A 19,553-nucleotide genomic window follows, 5' to 3' on the forward strand; every position below is an offset into this window, starting at 1 on the left:
TTCTTCCTCTCTCTCTCCCTCTATCTTTCTTTCTTCCCCCCTCCCTATCTTTCTTTCCCTCTCTCTTTCTCCCTCTCTCTCCCCCTTTTTTCTTTCTTCCTCTCTCTCTCTCTCTCTCTCTCTCTCTCTCTCTCTCTCTCTCTCTCTCTCTCTCTCTCTCTCTCTCTCATCATTTTTTTTGTTCCATAGGTGGAAGAGTGATAGATTCAGAAGGGAAGATGGTATCAAAACAAAAGATTCTCAATAACATTTGAATTTTTAATAGGTGAGCTCAGCTCTGAAAACCCAGAAAAACCACTAATGGCCTCAAGAAAATAGAGAAAGAATGAGACCTTCCTCTTATGGAAGAAGTGGGGCAATATTGGGACAGAGTGCTGTATACTTTGTCATATGTAGTCACTATATTGGTTGTTTATGCTTATTTTTTTCTTTGTTACAAAGAAGGGTTCAGTCTGGATAAAGGAAAAGTTTTTTCTTCATTTTGTTTGGTTTTTTCCCTCTAGCAATAACTGTAGTTATGAAAGGCGTCCACAGCACTTTTCTTTTTAAAGTGTATGATAGTTTGTACTTGAAAAGGGCCTCATGTGATGGCTCATTGTGTCTAGTAAGGAATATTTGGCCTTGACATTCTAATGAGAGCTTATGGTCACAGGCCTGCCAGCGTTGGGGCTGGTCACCTGGGAGTTCAGCCCCAGGTTCTGACTAGAAGGGGGAGGGAGTAAAGGAAGAGCCACGTGAGTTGGGGTCAGAAGGAAGAGTCCTGGCGAGGGAGACTTAGGGCTCAGATTCAGGCCATGGCAGTCATAAAAATGTGATTGGAATGTGAGATGGGGATTACAAACCTGCTTCGCAGATCTCTACAGGGATGAAGAGCCCTGGGGACAGAGGCAGCTGAACTTGGCTTTGCTCCCTCCCATCCCATGGCCCTGCTCCAAAACTGCCCACAGAAGTGAAAGAAAATCCCTGGCTCTAACTCCTACTCAGTGGCTGATTCCCAATTCCTCCTGGGAGGGCTGGGGGTGGGAGGAGGCTCCTTTATGTCCCCTTTGGAGCTGTTTTGTCTAAACTAGGGAAATTAGCTCTGCCCAGAGATCTGCTACTTATACTCTGAGTGAGACCCGAGGCTGGAACTGGGCCTGGAGCTCCCTGGAGCATCACCTTGGGATGCTGACAAAAGCCCAAGACATGTCGTCTCTTGATAAGACATCTGATGGCCATTGCAGGAGGGAGGCCAGGGTGAGTCAAAAGGAAAGGGAAAGCTTACCTGGAGGGACAATTTAGAGAAGGGGAAGAAGTAGGAAATTTCTTCTTAAAATAGAAAAACAACTTCCTCCTGCTAGTCCTCCCCACCCCCTTTTCAAGGTGAATCATATTATCTCGAGAAATAGGAAAGTGGGGAAGAGGGCCAGTGTTAGAGAAGATTCTGGAGGCCTCCTGTATCCTGTAGTTTAAGCTCACTGTGTAAGCCTTTCCTGGTCCCCCAAACTTCTGGTGCCCTTTCTCTCAAATTGCCTTGTTTTCATTTATAGCTTTCCACTATAGATTCGGCATTTACCTCTATACGAACTTATTGCCTCCCCAATAGAATATAAGTTCCTTGTGGCTAAGAATTGCTTCATTCTTGGTACCTGTATCCCCAGCACATTTGATACCTGCTACATAAATCCTTGTTGACTGATGTACTTCCCAGAATTACCCTCGTGAGATCTTCCCCTTGGGAGGCTCAAGGCAGGAGAAAGGAAGCCCAGAATCAGAAAACCTAGAGCTGGGCAGGGCCTTCGAGCTCATCTCACCCAGGGGCTCAACCTGGGGATCATGAACTTGTTTTTTTTTTTTTAATAAACTGATCATTCTGCTTCGATAAAATTATTTTCCCTTGTAATTCTATGTATTTTGTTTTACATCTTTAAAAACATTATTCTGAGGAGTCTGTAGGCTTCGCCAGACCACTAAAGGGTCACGACCCACAAAAAAATAAAAGGTCTTGTCTGCCCCTTCCCATTTTCATTCCTCTAGTTCTTAGGTTTTCTCTAGCCTTTCTGTAATTACTTCGTGTTTGTGTATGTATATGCGTATATACACATATATATGTACACACATGAGTAGGAACTTATGGTAGAAAGTAAGTTCATGGAGGGCAGACACTGTTGGTTTTGCCCATTTGGTTCTCTATGCCCACTATTGTACCTGGTATACAGCAGGTGTTTAATAAATGTTTATTGAATAGAAATTCAACTGAATGAGGAAAATGAGGCCCAAAGGTTCAGAGATATAAGGCTGGAAGCTTTAGTGGCTGAGTCTAACCCTTTTGTTTTACAGATGAAGGAAACTAAGGCAAAGAGAGAATGAATGACTTGTCATATATCTAGTTTGGGGTACAATTTGAACCCACGTCTTCTTGTCTCCAAGGATAACATCCTCTCCACTAAACCTCAGTCCTTCTAGAACTCACTCTGCTCTGCCCAGTGGCCCAGAATAATATTTAATAAATCTTATTTGCTCCCTCTGGAAGGAGATAGACATAATCTTCTTTGAAAACATCTGGAACAGTTAGGAGGTCAAAACCCAGGGTAGGAGAGATCAGAGAGCCTTGCCAGGGTCCAACCCATCCACCCTTGCCTTGCCCAACTCCTTACTGTGGGAGTTCTGTAGCTGGGTTACTGCCGCCATGAAAGGCTGCTGGGCCATGGGGTTCCCGGGGGTCTGCTGCAGAAGCGGCTGTTGGTGAGGACTATGCAGCTGTGGGGGGAACTGGGCAGGCTGCAGGGCGGCCAAGCTGCCCGCCACACTGTTGATGACAGGGACGCTCTGACCTTGGGACGTGTTGAGGCCTGTGGGAGCAAGACAAGACAGTGGAGAAGCCTTCTAAAACAGGGACTCCAAGCTCAGCAGCACTCCTTCCCACTCACCAGGAGCTGGAGGGCACTGTGCTGGGGAAGCTGTGCTGGGAGAAAAGGGCTGGGGCTGAGGAGAGACACAGAAACAGATGGAGAAAGAGACAGGGGGCAGGAGAGAGGAAAGGGGAGGCAAGGAAAGACAGAGGCATAAAGAAGGGGGAGAAGGAAGGAAAGCGAAACACAGAGATAGAGGCAAGAAGAGACAATAACAAAGAAAAAGGGACAGAGACACAAAGAAAGAGAAAGGGGAGACAGACAGGGAGGGAAAGATAGATGGAAAAAAGAGAAGGGAGAGAGGGAGGGAGAGAAAGAAGGAGAGAAAGAGGAGGGAGAAAGAGAGACAGAAACAGAGAAAGAGGCAGAGACAGAGAAACTGGGAAAGACAGAGGCATAAAGAAGGGGGAGAAGGAAGGAAAGTGAAACACAGAGATAGAGGCAAGAAGAGACAGAATAACAAAGAAAAAGGAACAGAGACACAAAGAAAGAGAAAAGGGTGACAGGGAGGGAAAGATAGATGGAAAAAAAGAGAAGGGGAGAGGGAGGGAGAGAAAGAGATAGAGAAAGAGGAGGGAGAAAGAGAGACAGAAACAGAGAAAGAGGCAGAGACAGAGACAGAGAAACTGGGAAAGACAGAGGCATAAAGAAGGGGGAGAAGGAAGGAAAGCGAAACACAGAGATAGGGGCAAGAAGAGACAGAATAACAAAGAAAAAGGGACAGAGACACAAAGAAAGAGAAAGGGGTGACAGGGAGGGAAAGATAGATGGAAAAAGAAGGGGAGAGGGAGGGAGAGAAGAAGGAGAGAAAGAGGAGGGGGAAAAAGAGACAGGAACAGAAAGGCAGAGACAGAGACAGAGAGACTGGGAAAGACAGAGGCATAAAGAAGGGGGAAAAGGAGGGAAAGTGAAAAACATAGAGAGACAAGAAGAGACAGAGTAACAGAAAAAGGGACAGAGAAGCAAAGAAAGAGAAAGGGGAAATAGGGAGGAAAAGATAGATGGGAAAAGAGAAGAGGGAGAGGACAGAAAGAGACAGAGAGACAGAGACAGAAAGTCATCTCTTATGGCAAGAGAAAGCCAATGCAAATCAATTTTCCCAAATCTCTGAAATCTTTTCCTTTGGTCATTTCTTATGGCAAAATACTATTCCATTATGTCCATATCTTATAATTTGTTCAGCCATTCTCCCATTGATGGGCACTTTCTTAGTCTCCAGGTCTTTGTCACCACAGAAAGGAGTGCTATAAATATTTGTGTACATTAGAGTCCTTTTGCTCTTTTTTCAATTTCTTTAATTTAGACCTAGTAGAAAGTGATATCGTTTGGTCCAAGGATATGCTCTGTTTAGTGACTTTTAGCACAATGAATATTATAAGGATTTTTTTTCTTTGCTTTTTCTTTCAGGTAGGAAGAAGAGAAAATAAATGTTTATTCACTGAGATAAAATAAAATTGAATCTTAAAAAGAGAGGAAGAAAGCCAGTGCTCCCCATCAGGCAAGAGTGAGCAGAGGAACCTGGGGATCCAGGCTACAGGGTGATCTCTCTGATAAAGTAGGGCTCACAGCTCCTAAGAGGAACTAGTCTGAGTCCAACCAGCAGAGGGCAGGAATGTGAAGGATCCTAAGCTCTGCTAAAAGGCATTCTCTTGTAAACAGAGAAATAGGAATATTCTTATCTGGTCTGATGCATTAAGTGTGTTGGCCTATTTGCTATCTATAGTCTAAGAGACAATGTCCGAACATTGGTGTCAGGCAGTAGAGGGTATTATCATTAGGGTGCAAGACAGCTACCAGGGAAGAAGGAGCTAGTATTAAATCAGAGTCTGTCCTTGCCAGTGGTTGTACTGGGTAGCGCCATGGTCCCATCCTTTGGGTGTGGGCTCAGCTCCCTTGACACTAAGATGGTGGCACCAGGACCTGGCTTTTGTAGCTGAATCCTATGACATCAAAGCCTTTAATGCACCTGAATTTGCATATTAGACTATGCAGACTTTCCCAGAATTCTCCCCCAAGGATGTGTTCTAAACTCCAAAAAAGTAACAGAGACTTGATGACTGTGTATGACTTGAGGCAAATAGCAGCAGGTCAGAATAGAGGTACCATAGGATAGGGGAAGGGAAGAAATCAGGAAAATGGGGAAAATACTATATCGATTGTACTTGCTCAACCATTTTCTTTGTTATAAAAGAAGAATCAATGAGGGGGAGGGGCAAAGTTTCCCCCTCCATAAATAATTATGATGTGATAACACCTCCTCTTCACTCTCTGGTGTATCTGCCATGTTATAAGATCCCAGAAGCACAGGTTTACAGCTTGAAGGAAAATTAGAGACTGTCTTATTCAATATCCTCATTTTACAGATGAGGAAACTGAGTCTCAGAGAAGCTAAATGAATTGACAGCAAATAGCATAAGTGAGATAAACCCACTGTCCTTCCCAGTGTGCCACACTGACAAGTCCCTTGACCCTGCTTCCTTAAGACAAGAAGGGCAAAAAAAAAAAGGGACTGAAAGGGGGAGAACCAGGGAAAAAAAAGTCTTTTCTTAGGTATCCCAAGTGAAGTGAGACAGGCAAAGTACATCAGACACTCCCAAAGAGCTGGGAGCCTTTAAGAGGGTGAAGACCTTTTTGTCCTGCCCCTCTCCCCAATCCAACCCAAGATAATGCAAAGCCCTCAACAATTGCACACTGATATTGTTATCAGCTGCCTAGAAGGCTGGAGCCTTTGGCAGAAATGGTCTTCTTGGTTTGCTGAGGGTGGGGAGTTCAAGAGGGTCTCAGCCTTCTGATCTTCCTCAAAGCTTTTCCATCTTCTACTCCCCCAACTCTTTCTTCAACTCTTCAGTGTTCCATCTAAATTCTTTGTTCCTTCTTTCCACTTCTTCCCCAAAGATCTGAGCTCTGAGAAAGCCCCAATGATCTAATATTTATATTGGAGTCAACAAGTGGCCTCCAAGGCCATTTGGTCCAACACCTTAATTTATAGATGCCACAAAAGGGAAATGATTAAGTCATATAAATAGGAAGAGGTGAGACTTGAACCCAGATCCTCTTTCAATTGTACCATACTGACCTCTCAGGTGAAATGGGTTAGGGGCTAGACTTATCATTTCATTGACAAAGAATTCTTGGTTGAGGAAAGTCCTGCTATCAATGGAAGTTAACCACTTCTCTGAAACTTATGGTCTTAGAGAGCTGCCTAGAGCACTGGGGGATTGAGACTTGCTCAGGGTCACACAACACAGTGGCACAGCAAAGACAGGATTTTAACACAGATATTCCTGTTTTTGATATCTGTAGGAAAAGAGGTAATTCAGTTCCTCTTAGTTTTCATTGTCCTAGAGTCTTTTTGATAGGTGGGCTGTAAAGGGATTGAGACCCTGCCCATATAGACAAAGAAAGGGTCTCATAGTAATCATTTTGGGTTGTTCACTTGTTTTTCAGTAGTGTTTGACTCTTCATGACCCCATTTGGCATTTTCTTAGCAAAGATGCTACTGTGGTTGGTCATTTCATTCTCTAGCTCATTTTTACAAATGAGGAAACTAAGGCAGACAGGCTTAAATGGCTTGCCCAGAGCCACACAGCTAGTGTCCAAGGATGGATTTGAACTTACAAAGTCTTCCTTATTCCATGCCCTACAATCCATCCATTGCACCACCTAGCTGCCCCTATAGTAATCATGCTTGGTACTAATAAAGTACTTTAGAGGGTTTTTTAAATAAATATTTCACCAAAATCATTTCACTTGATCTTCACAATTCCGCATGAGGACTAAATGAAGAAATTTGACAAATGAAGAAATTGAGGCTGGAGAAGTTATGTGCACAGAACTAGTAAGTGCAGAGGGGAGACCTGACCCCAGAGAAATAGTGTGGCACACAGAATGGGGAATGTCATGGATTGGTTGAGGAAACCTGAATTCAGATCCCAACTCTGATATTTATGTGATCATGTAACCAATGTGGCATTAACTTAAATTTCCTGGGCTTCAGTTTGTTTATATTTCAAATGAGAGAGTTGAGCTCAATTATCTCTGAGGTACCTTCCTGCTCTCAGTCTATGCTCATAGGATCATCAAATAATTACCAGCCTTTATGCAGTCCTTGAAGGTTTGCAAAGCATTTTACATATATTATCTCTTTGGATCCTCACAACAACTCTGGGCACTAGGTGCTATTATTATTGTCCTCATTTTACAGATGAGGAAAAAAGAGAGAGATGTTAAGTGACTTGCCCAGGATCACGCAGCTAGTAAGTGTCTGCAGCTGGATTTGAATTCAGGGTTTTGACTCCAGTTCCAGCACTCTATGCACTGGGCCATATGACCCTCTGATCTCCCTAAGTTCTGGAAATCTAGCCCTCTATGCACATACTACTCCAGTCTAGGTATACAGGATTTGTAGTCATTTCCTTCTTCTCCTGCAATTGGAATTGCGTGGCCCCAGTAATAGAACTCATGAATAAATCTAATAAGGGAACAGAGGGTGGCCTTGACTAGCAATGGCAAAAGGTTCCTGGTCATCCTATCCAAATTTCTTCAATTTTTCTTTCCTACTCTACCTGGGTAAAACAGAAAGAAAAATGAGCAAGACTGAGAACAGACTGAAGTCAGTATTATGCAGTGCTTGAATCAAGAGAATTTTTTTTAAAAGGAATTGGGATGGCTTATCTATAGCCACAAGTCCTCTGGGGAAGACTTCTCAAAACAGCAGGATGGCTTGAAGCCCTAGATCCCCATTCAAAGGCCAGTATTGACACATGCAAACCTTTTTGACTCCAACTATTTCATAATTCAGGAAGTGGCTCAGGGGAAAACCCTGAATGATTATAGTCTTTTATATGGCGAGTTTCTTGAAGATTCCTTTAATTCTCATTTGAATCTCCCTCTGGTTTAAAAAAAAAAAAGCATGGATTTCTAAGTAGCTGAGGAAAAGGGGACAATACCAATATGTCTTTGAATCCACCATTTCAGGAGCAATCATGTTCCTAGAGTGAGGATTATCTGAATTCCAACCTAATCTCAGGCATGAATAAATTGTGTGAGCCTGGGCAAGTCATTTAATTTGTTTGCCTCAATTTATCCAATTTTAATATGAGGAGAATAACAGCACCTACTTCCCAGGGTTGCTGGAAGCTTAATATAGATTGCTCAACATCATGTCTGGCATGTAGAAGGTGCTATATTAATGCTTATTCACACTTCACCCCTCTCCCCAATTATCTGGGCTCAATATGCTACATGTGAAGACAGTGAAGGGAATATACAGGTTAGATCTACTTGGTGAGAACAGATAAATAAACCTATCTGGAGAGAGGGAGAGAAAAGATAGGACAGAGAAAAAAAATCACAAAACTGAGCATACCTTCTGATCCAATGATGGATATCACAACTAGGATTACAAAGATCAAATGACTTGGTACATAAATGTGGTAAACAACAGAACCAGTATCTGAATATAAATGTCTTGACCCCAAATCCAAAGCATGTATACAAATGTTTTCTTTAAATCTGTATTAAAATGTACAAAAATATTTATAACATCACTTCTTGTGGTGGTAACGATCTTTAAACTAGTGGGTGCCATCAACCGGGGAATGGCTAAGTAGATTATGGTCTATGCGTGTACTTAATATGGCATATGAATATAATAAATGACATATCATTGCCCTGTAAGAAATGATAAAAGGGCTAAATTCAGAGAAACCTGAGAAGACTTGCATGAACAGATGCAGAGTGAAGCGAGCAGAACCAGACCAAGTTATACAAGTTACGACATTATAAAGATAAACAACTTCTATAAACTCAAGTACTCTGATCAATGGAATGACCAACCATGACTTCAGGGGACAAATAATGTGCCATGCTACCCATCTCCTAACAGACACCAGTGACAGACTCAAGAGGTAGAGTCATTTTTGGACAGAGCCAATGCAGTAATTTGTTCTGCTTGATTACACTTTATGAGGATTTTGTTTTTATTTTCTTTTTTTCAATGACAGGAAAAGGTGGGAAAGAGAGAAAATAAATGTTTGTTGATTTGGGCAGAGGGGAACAATTAAGAATAAAATATAAGTAAACAAAAGAAAAATTAAAAAGAAATCTAGATCAGAGCTACAAGTCAGAGTGGGGTGACAGAGAGTAACTAATAACCAAGAACAAAACAATTCTGGGGGATGAGGTAGGTCAGAAAGTCCAATCAGACTCCACTTAACAGTGCTAGTTAGTTCTTCAAAGAATAGTGTTAGGCAAAGCAGTATTAGAGAAGGGTCAGCTTCCCAAGAACAATATTATAAATGGCTGATCAGCTGAAAGTTCTTTGGGATTTTATAGTTTTTCAGTTAGAATTTGGCCACTTGGCTTAATGAGTTTTTCTTAACCCTTAGTTTCTGTCCCAGGAACAACTCTAAACAGAAGAGAAAAGGTTAGGCAACTGAGGATAAGTAATTTGCCCAGAGTCACACAGCTAGGAAGTATCTGAGGATAAATTTGAACTGAGGTTCTCCCCATTCCAGGCCTAGCACTCTACTCACTGTGCCACCTAGCTGCCCTTGCCCTATGATGTTATTGTGAAATGAGGCAATTTCATGCTTGCACAGGGTGTGGTGATGGAGGAGATTTAAGGAGGAGAGGAGGGTTGTGTTAATGGGGCAGAAAAGGAAGAAGTTATCATAGATCCCTAGAAATAAAAGATCTTTACAAATAAATTATTCCAAGGTCCTCATTTTTCAGAGGAGGAAACCGACATTCCTCCCCATAAACTTGATTAAGATTCCACAACTTATTAGTAACAGACCTGGGAGAGAGCCAAGATCCAGTACCTCAAGTGGTGCCTGGCATATATAGCATAAGAGAGAATTTCTGACTTCATTACTATTAGGAACTCTTCAAGTGCCAGTTGATATCTGTTCAGCTTAAGAGAGTTGCCTAGAGCCCAAGATCTCACTGTGTATAACAAGGAAACAGTAAGAGAGGAGCAATTGAACTCAGATCCTCTAGTCTTAGGGGCCAGATTTTTATCCATGAAGATACCACACACATTGGGTATTTATTCAGTGCTTATAGACGGATTATGTATACCCAACCTGCTTCTACATTTCATCCACCCTTGAAATGAAGCTCCTTCTGAGGTAGCAGAAAAGTTCTAAACAAGAAATTCTTAATCTAGAATTCACAAACTTTTAAAAAAAATTATTAGTTATATTTCAAAGGTTTAAAGTGCTATACAAGTGTTAGTCATTACAGCTATTTATTAATCATGTGGCTAATATATTATATAGCTACATTATAGTGCTATATTATAATTTTATGTATTTAAAAATATGATTCTGAGACAGGGTCTTCTATGGAGTGGACTGCCAAAGGGATCCTGGATACCTATAAAGGTTAAGAACCCTTATTCTTGAATCTTAGAATCATAGAACTTGAAAGGACTCTAATCTTCTGTTCTCTTAAGGATGGATGCACATGGACATTTGTTTTCCCTTTTAAAGATCTCCAAAGAGGAAAATGCTATAATCTCTCTTAGAGTCATGCCCTGATATGGAATAGGACACAATAGTCCTATCACTAACAGTCTAGAAATTGACCCTTAAGTTTGAGCAACATAGTTCCTTGCTTTAATTTGAACCGTATCTCCCCTAATGCTCTGTGTAAACATAGAGGACAAATGTTAGCACCTCCTGGTAAAAATATTTCACACACTCATCAGAATGGCACAACAGATAGAGACTTTAGACGCTAAGGACCCAAGTTCAAATTCTTTCTCTGCTGTTTTTACCTGAGTGACTTTGGGCAAATCACTTAATTTTCCTAAGCCTCAGTTTCCTTATACGTAAAACAAAAGGTTGTACTAGATCCTTTTTGGTGACGGCTTGGCACGCATGCCCCAACATATTTTGCATGCCCTGCCCCTCTGTCCAACAGCCCAATGCGAGTTCTTCCTCTCTCTGCTCTCTGGGATAATGTGGGAGACTCACAGGCAGCTTGAAGATGCAGTTTGAGCACATGATCTCTAAAAGGTTCACCAATGCTATACTAGACCATTAGTGGTCTATAAACCCCCTGTGGCAGACGGTCCAAAGGATTTGCTCTAAAAATTCTTTAATGACATCTTGAGCAAAAAATGATTACAGAATATTATGTAGGTATATTAAATTATATACTTTCTGGGTTATTATTCCAGGTAAATTATATACTCTTGGGGGTTCAAAACATATTTTTGTCATTATTGTTGAAAGGAATTCCTGAAACAAAAATTAAATTGGGAAATGGGGGCAGCTAGGATCTCAGTGGGTTGAAGGTCAAGACCTAAAGATGGAAAGTCCTGAGTTCAAATCTGGCCTCAGATGCTTCCTAGCTGTTCGACCCTGGGCAAGTCAGTTAACCACCATTGCATAGCCCTTACCACTCTTCTGCCTCAGAACCAATAAATAGTATTGATTCTAAGATGGAAGATATAAAAAACAAAACAAAACAAAACAAACATTGGGAACCAGAGGACTAAATGGTCTCTGAGATTTCTGTCTCTCTTTTAAAAACAACAACAACAACAACAACAAAAGCCTTACCATCTGATGTACTATTAATTTTAAGACATAAGAATGGTAAGGACTAGGCAATGAAGGTTAAATGTCTTGTCCAGGGTCACACAATTAGGAAGTGCCTGAGGCTAGATTTGAACCCAGGTCCTCCTGATTCCCAGCCTGGTATTCTATCTTCTATGCTGCTAACTAGCTGCCCCTCTGAGATCTCTTAAATATCTACATTTTTGATACAAGTCACTTCACCTCTCTAGACCTCAGTTTCTTCATCTGTAAAAAAGATGGTTGGACTTTTGACAAAAGATGACCCTTGAGGTCCCTTCCAGATCTAAATCTACCATCCTACTTGAAGGCAATTCATTTTTTCCTAGTTTTCTCCAGCTTAAATAGCTCTAGTTCCTAATGACCAATCCCAGTGGTTCAGTGATAAGTGATGTGTGATGGGAGAAAGGAATATTATAGATATTTGTGACTATCTCAACCCATCTCTCTACGGCCCAAGAGTTAAGAATGTATCTTACTTTGTGCAATGGCCATGACTCCCGACAGGGGCGCCATGATGAGGTTCTGAGATTGCTGGGGGTTGTGGTGGGATAGGCTGTGGATGTTCGTCAAGGTGCTGACTGGAGGCAAGCCCCCTCCTGAGACAGAGATCTGCCAGAAGAGAGAAGAAAACAGCATAACCGGAGGAAGCAAGGAATGCATAAAATCAATAGAGCAAAACACAACTTTATGGTTCATTCAACAAATTGCCCTTCACTCTCCATTTTATTGAGTCATTCTCATGCCCAAGAATCCTTATTGCCACTGGGAATGGCGGGCATCCCATATCTGCCCCGATTCAGCCCTTAACTCCCAATGTTAGGATCCTGTATGAATACTGTTGAGGAAATGTGATTATGTTTTGTAACAAAAATAATTAAAATGAAGAATTTGACTACAGTGTGATTGGGGACAGGTGGGGGAATAGGAGAAGTAGAACAGCTATATGTACTAACACAAAAGTATTTTAATTATATGCTTATTGTGTTCTAATCATTGAACTAAATGCTTCAGGTTAAAATACAGTCCTGCCCTCCAGTATGGTATCCAAGGGGGATCCCTAGCTTTGGTTGCTATAGAGAGGAGGGCAAGAGAGACAACTTGCTGGGCACTTAGAGCTCCCAAGTAGAGTGTCTCACCAGTGATCACTGACACTTTCTAAAGATTTCCTAAATTTTTTTTTTATTTCTTCTTTGAAAACAATCATAGTCTACCCAGGCTAGGAGTAGGGGATAGGAAAAATTTAAGAAGTTTCTAGATACGGTTAAAATAATAGAATTATTTCCCCATCAAATTAAATAAAATATTTATTAAGCATCTACTATGTACAAAATGACATGGCAAGGTAGAGAGAGCCTTGGAAATTTGGACAACCTGAATCATGGTTCCACTTCTGAAACACCATTTGTGTGACTGCCTGAGCAGTCATTTAATCTTTTAATAAGGGGGAAGGGGACAAGAATTTATTAAACACCTACTGTATGCTACACATTGTGTTAAGTGTTTATAAAAATTTTCTCATTTGATCCTAAAACAGTTCTGTGAAGTAGATGCTATTATTATCCTCTCCTTGTAGATAAGGAAACTGAGGCTGAGAGCTTAAGCTACTTGATGACACAGCAAATGTGTGAGGGAAGATTCAAATTTAGGTCTATCCCAACTCCAAGTTATTCAAGCTATTCAGCACATCACCTAAATCCCTTCTAGGGCTTCCAGGCAACTCTCTAAAACTATATGGTGAAGAATAGTTGCCCAATAGCACTGCTAGATGGTGTTTTCTCATTGGGAGGTTGCTAACCCAGTGAAATCACAGGTCTGGACTATAAAAAAATAACCTGGTTTTGGAGATACAAAAGCAAAAACAAAAACAAAAACAAAAAGACAAACAACAACAACAACAACAACAACAACAACAAAAACAGCCATTGCTCTCAGGAAGATTACATTCTACAAGATTCTACTTCCCTGAAGTTTGGTTCTATAAACTAGGTGGGTTGAGGGAGAGAATAGCACAGTTATATGTCTGACCCTAAGATTAGTGGATAGGAAGAAGAAATCATAGATATCACCCACAATCTTCACATATCTTTAATTTCCTCATATTTTGCTACTTTTTCTCAAATTCTTCACTCTATTCCCACTAACACTTTAGAAATATAACCATAGTCATGTTTTGTTTTGTTTTTTATTGACAAGTTGGTACGGCAGTAGTGAAAAGGCAAAAAAGCAAACCTTTTTCCATCTTTTTTCTTGTGTCCCCAAATCCCTGTGGGTTGGGTTGACCCATATACTCTTTTTTTTAACCTTTTTTTAACATTTTATTTTTGTCATACAAAACATATTGATCCATACACTCTTTAAAAACACACACAGACAATAATACTTGTAATTATTTTGCATACACTCACATGTGTACATATATGTGTATATGTAGGTACGTACCTACACATATACATGTATGTTTGTGTGTTCATACATATATGTCTGTATGTGCTTTTATGCGTGTGTATGTACATATATACACATTTGTGTGTGCTTGTGTGTGTACAAATACACATAAAGCAAGATATACATACATGTATATATAAGCACACAAACATATACAAACACACATGTTGTTTTCCTCAAAGGAATATAAGCTCCCTAAAGTCAAGAACTGCTTCATTTTCTACTTTACATCTCCATCATCATAGCGTAGCACCTGGCATACAAGGGAACGGTGAGGGACTATAATTTCACTGGTATAGGGAGCTTCCCCTCTTCCAAATCAGGTCAACATATTCACTTCAAGTTTTAGTCTTCGAGAGTTGCCTCGAGCATTAAAAATTTAATTAATTTACCTAGTTTCAGATAGTCAGTATGTGTCAGAGGAAAGACTTAAACACAGGTCTCCAAGGTTTCTTCTCTAACCATTATACCACATTGGCTCTCATAATAAATCCTGATTGATTGATTGATTGATTGATTGAATGGGTTTTCCCAAGCTAATGTGAAGACACTGAGACTCCTAGCCTATAAATGAGTGGAAGAGGTGACTAGAAGTCAGCCAGCCTTCTTTCTGGGCACTCCTGTTATGGACAGTCCTGAAAGTTCAAAGGTTATACACTACAAGTACCAGGTAAGCTACTGTATTGCCAATGCTGCCATTCCAGCCAAGCCAGTGGTTTCCAAGGTTAAATTAAGAAAATTGAAAAAAAAAATCAAAACAGGTTTGTTTGTGTTTTTAAATTGAGCATCAAGAAATGAGCTCGTTGTCACATGACCCAGAAAGAATTCTGACCACATCAAACGAGAGAGAACCAGCCTGTTTGCCAGACTTGTTTTTTAAATGTCAGAGTCATAAAACACACACACACACACACACACACACACACACACACACACATACACGCACACATACACACACCAATAACCTGTTCCAGGACTGGGCCAGTTCCCTAGCATTGAGCCTTTGAGAAAGTCAAGGAAGGGACAGGAGAATTCCCAGCTTTTCAGTTTTGATTTTCTTGGTTGGATTCTAAATTAAGAGGGAAAAAAAATATGCCAGCCTCGTGAAAAGCTAGTGTACTCTGCCTCTGTTTCTGCTACTGTAAAAGTATAATTTCCCTCCCCTATTTCCATCTGCTTATGGTGTTGATGGGAGGCCAGTGAACTGCTGAAGAAAACAATTAGGCTTTTTGGGTACTTGGAGATCCTCAGCATGAAAGTTTGTGTTCTCCCTGTTCTACAGTTCTCTGATGATGACTTCTAACCTTGCCAAAGGTCACAAAGGAGACTGAATAACAGACCATACAGGGTTGGATCAACACAAAGGATCTGTGATTTTGTCAGCATGGGGAGTTCCTTCCTCCAGTGGAACTCATTTAGGACTTAATAGACAATTCTTAGGTTGCTGCCTGAGGTATAAAGATTAAGTGACTCGTCTTAAAGTCACTTAGCCAGTGGCAGAGATGGAATTCCAATTTGAACCCAGGTCTTGGCCACGCCATTCCCAACACTCTACTGCCTATGCCACATTGTCTCAATGTCCAAAACTAAGGAAAAGGTCTCAAAGGGGTGTGCCAGAGCCAGCTCAAATCAGGGAGCCTATTGTTAAATTCTCAGCATGAGCACTTATACCTCAGAAATTGGCAAACTCTACACATCAGGGATTGATTGATTGTTTTGTTGATTGCCCAGAGACTTAATAAAGTGATGGAGAAAATGTTAATAATGCAATTTAAACTCAAAAGGACATCCTGTATACAACCTTTCCCCCCACAGATGAGGCTGTTACACATTTACCGGCACACCCTACTAAGAAATAGCCCCGTGTCACTATTACCAAAGAGCTTCTCTGGTTTTGTGTGTGTGTGTGTGTGTGTGTGTGTTTTCCCCATGTGGTCTGCTTCTGTCTAAAGTCTAAACCATCAATGGACTGATGTAAGATGGAGTGTCCAGCTATTAGTGAACAATCTAGATTCTTGTCTTTGGGCATCTCATATTCTTCATGACTAGGAAAGAAGACCCAGCCTGCCAATGCTCTATCAGAGATCTTCTTACAATGAAAACTTTGTCATTTGTCTAGCACCATTTCTCTCTGAAGTTCCCTGCCTGGAAGAGGAGAAGGAAGCAAAGCAAGTTCACACGTTGGGTCTAGAGCAAGTTAGGTCTATTCTACTATAGCTCTCATCTTGGGCAGAAGCTGAGGTTTGGGAGATATGAGCAAACACCAAAATGAAGTTTCCTTGGGCTTCTCAGAGACTCAGGAAAGTCACCTCAATGGAGAAATTAAACCTCCTAGTGAGATCCCAACCAGACCATACTGGGTCTTAGCGAGTGAGAGTTTCCTTCACAACGTGACCTAGCAGAAATTCCAAGGTTTTAGCCTGCGTCACTACCACAGTAAGTTGGATTTGTGGAAAAGGGTCTTTTTCAAGAGATGACTTTATAGCCATGACACAGATTAGAGGACCAGGGGATAGGAAGGGTTGGGGGGGGGGGGAGGGAAAGGTGGGGCAGGAAGCACCTTTGTACTTTCCTTGAAGAGTACTCAGCTGGGGAGAGCAGCCCTTGGTTCCCTGAAACTAGTACTGGCTAAGCCTGCTCACGCCAACAGAAACCACATGCTGTTTTTCCTTCAGGAAGCCAGGCAGCCAATCACCTGTGACCTGCCCTTCCTATGTTGCCTACACAACCCAAGTGTCAAGGTCTGGTGTGGCATATGAACGTGGATGCCCCTCCCATTCTTGTCAGGTGCTCAGATGGAGAGTGCAGCAGCTCTGGGGAGTGTTCGCCAGCTCCACCTTTAGTGTGGAAACCAAGAGCTGATGGCTCTCTCTCTCCTTCCTTGAAAACACAAGCAATAAATTTTCCACTTCTGACCCAAGTTTCAAACGTGTCGTACTGCTGTTAATGATCTCGTGCTCTCTGGGACTCATAGGGATTCTCAGCCCCCCAGAAATTCAAACTTGTTTCATCTCAGCTGGAAGAAAGCGCTGGAACAACCCATTCGTGTGCATGCTATCTGCTCCCCAAGTAGAATGTAAGCCCCTTGGGGTCAGGGTCAATTTTGTTCATTGTTTTTGTATCCCCAGCATCTAGTAGGAACTCAAAAAAATATTCTTTGAATTGAATCACATAATTATTTCTGATGTGGCCTTTTGGAACCAGAGCTGAGGCTCTTATTAAAGACTACAAAGAGGTCTGCTTGAAGAGGAAACTGCCAATATCCCATCCCTCCTGCCATTTTGCTTTAGGCTTCCACCTGAGCCACATGATGACACAAGTCCATGGAAAACTCCATCCAACGGCCCTATAGAAGAAGTATCTTCTTACCCTCTTTGGAGGTCCAGCTCTAACTCTCAATCTACTGCATTCTTGGTAGTAAGAAGCAAACAGTGGAAGGGGGATGGGAGTCAGGGAGCAGTTGGGATAGGTTTCATAATGAAATGCTTTCTGGGTACAAACTCCTGACTTTGGAGCATTCAGAAAGGAAGAAAAAAAAAAAAGAAGCCAACCATCCCATGAACCCCATGAGTTTTATCAATGTGAATGTCATCAGAAGCAAAAGATAAACAGTGTCCCACCCGCTCTGTTCCTTTATGAGGCATTCAATCAATAAAATGAGAGCAGCTCTCTGTCAGATTTATTGGCTGGGTTCAAACCGAACACCTCTTCCACCAGCCAAAGACAGGGTCACACAGCACTGCCTTTCCGTTCCAAATGTGAACAGCTCCTGATTTTTATTTTTTTTTTTGCTGGGGCTACAATGCTTCATTGTTTAAGGTAGGCCTTGTGAGAAGTCCTGTTTGTTTTGCCTCTTATCTTATCAGCTCCTAGTGCTACAATGGCCCAGGTGTACTCACCAATTTACCATCAGGTGAGAGGAGACTGTGGCCGGGGTCCAGGCCTGCTGGAGAAACCTGCTGGAGAACCGACTGGCTGGTCACCATGGCACTGTTGCCATGGTGGTTGATGGTGGAGGAGGAAGTGACCTCATTGTTCCCAGGCTGGCTGTATCTCACTCCTGGAAGACAAGAGAAGCCCAGGTGATGGGTCATTAGAATGTCCTCTAGAAACCTCAGAATCCCAGATTCCATGGTACCAACCTTGTTTTCAGGGGGTTCCCTGAGAAGGAAACAAAGTTGATGCACTTCCTCAATCCCCAAACTTTTAGTGACCCTTCCAGGAGGTTAATTTGGTAGTGATGACCTCCTCTTTGGTTCTTCTCCTTGTCACATCTGTGCCTTTAGGTTGCAGAAGCTTTGGTAGTGATCCTTTAGCAGCCTCCTTAGTCAGGGATACACTTGGAGTCTACCTTTTCATGGTTTTTGAACTCATGGTCAGCACTCCCTACCCATAGGGCTGATGGAGAACCTGACCTGTATTCAGATTATAGAAGGCAAGACCTGCCTGATTCCTTCCTAGTGTTCTAACTCTAACTTCTTAATGGTACTGCTGGCCCTCTGAGATTACTCCCAAATCAGAAAGAGATGCGCTGGTAAATATTTAATGACTGGCTGTCAGGCTAGGGGAGGGAGGTGCATATACACAACTCACTTTTAAATTTAATCTGCATAATTAACATTTTCTCCATTTTCTTAAGTCTAAGCAAGCAAAATATCAAGCCCTGATTTGTAGTGTTTACCATGGGATAAATGTTGAAAATTTAACCATCAGCTTTAGAGTCAGTTCAAATGAGCTCCATCACATCCCTGCTCCAAACTACCCTGTATATATTTTGTTTGTGCATAGTTATTTATATATTGTCTTCCTCTTTATGTGAGTTCCCTGAGGGCAAGGACCTTTTGTCCCCAGAACTTAGCAAAGTATTAAGTATATGGAAAGCATTTCATAAAAGTTTGTTGATTTGATTGGTTGACTGGCAATCTCTTTTTGGAGTTCTTCAGCCCTGAGAAGCATCTTATTTTTTGGTGGTAAAGGGAGAAGAGGTCTATTTCCTGATAGGGAAAAGAAAGTTCAATGGGAAAGTTAGGCAGGAAGATATGGCAAAGCACATCAGAGGCCAGGTCGAAGCTCTCAAGCCAACTTTACCTCTCCTCCACTCCAGGCTCTGTCTTAGACCTGGTCATTATTTGGCTGGGCCAAAGGGGAAAGATAGCAAGACAGGGATAAGGCTGCAGGTGTGTCTTTAACTCTGGAACTCACATCCCCAATTGGGGATCCCAATTGGCTGACTTCCAGGTCCCAAAGGTAGACAGATTTGGCTGAAGGGAAGGAGACTGACCCAGGCTGTGGATATATATATATATATATATAGTTATCTGCTGTGATTGGGTCTACAAGTACTCGGGTTCTCTTCAAGAAAGGAGAGTGATCCAAGAATTGATGCAAAGTGAAAGGAGCAGAACCAGAACATTATACACAAGAGACAGATACACTGTGGCACAACCAAATGTAAGAGACTTCTCTACTAGCAGCAATGCAAATATCCAGGACAATTCTGAGGGACCTATGAGAAAGAACGCTATTCACATCCAGAAAAAGAACTGTGGGAGCAGAAACACAGAAGAAAAACAACTGCTTGATCTCATGAGTTGATGGGGCTATGATTGGGGATGTAGACTCTAAA

General features: G+C 41.7%; 1 protein-coding gene across 4 annotated transcripts in view; it reads right to left on the reverse strand.

Moving 5' to 3' along the window:
• Positions 1 to 19,553, reverse strand: part of HNF1B (HNF1 homeobox B) — a 101,702-nt gene that overhangs the window by 14,135 nt on the left and 68,014 nt on the right. For 3 of the 4 annotated variants that reach the window (XM_044672726.1, XM_044672728.1, XM_044672727.1), the window contains exons 5-7: positions 17,827 to 17,987; positions 11,959 to 12,091; positions 2,637 to 2,831 (exon numbers count right to left, since the gene is read on the reverse strand). In XM_044672726.1, coding sequence (XP_044528661.1) covers positions 2,637 to 2,831; positions 11,959 to 12,091; positions 17,827 to 17,987 — 489 coding nt within the window. The remainder of the gene's footprint in view (positions 1 to 2,636; positions 2,832 to 11,958; positions 12,092 to 17,826; positions 17,988 to 19,553) is intronic. The other variant, XM_044672729.1, reaches the window with a different exon arrangement.

The sequence above is a fragment of the Gracilinanus agilis genome, chromosome 4 (assembly GCF_016433145.1).
Source record: "Gracilinanus agilis isolate LMUSP501 chromosome 4, AgileGrace, whole genome shotgun sequence".
Taxonomy (NCBI): Eukaryota; Metazoa; Chordata; class Mammalia; order Didelphimorphia; family Didelphidae; genus Gracilinanus; species Gracilinanus agilis.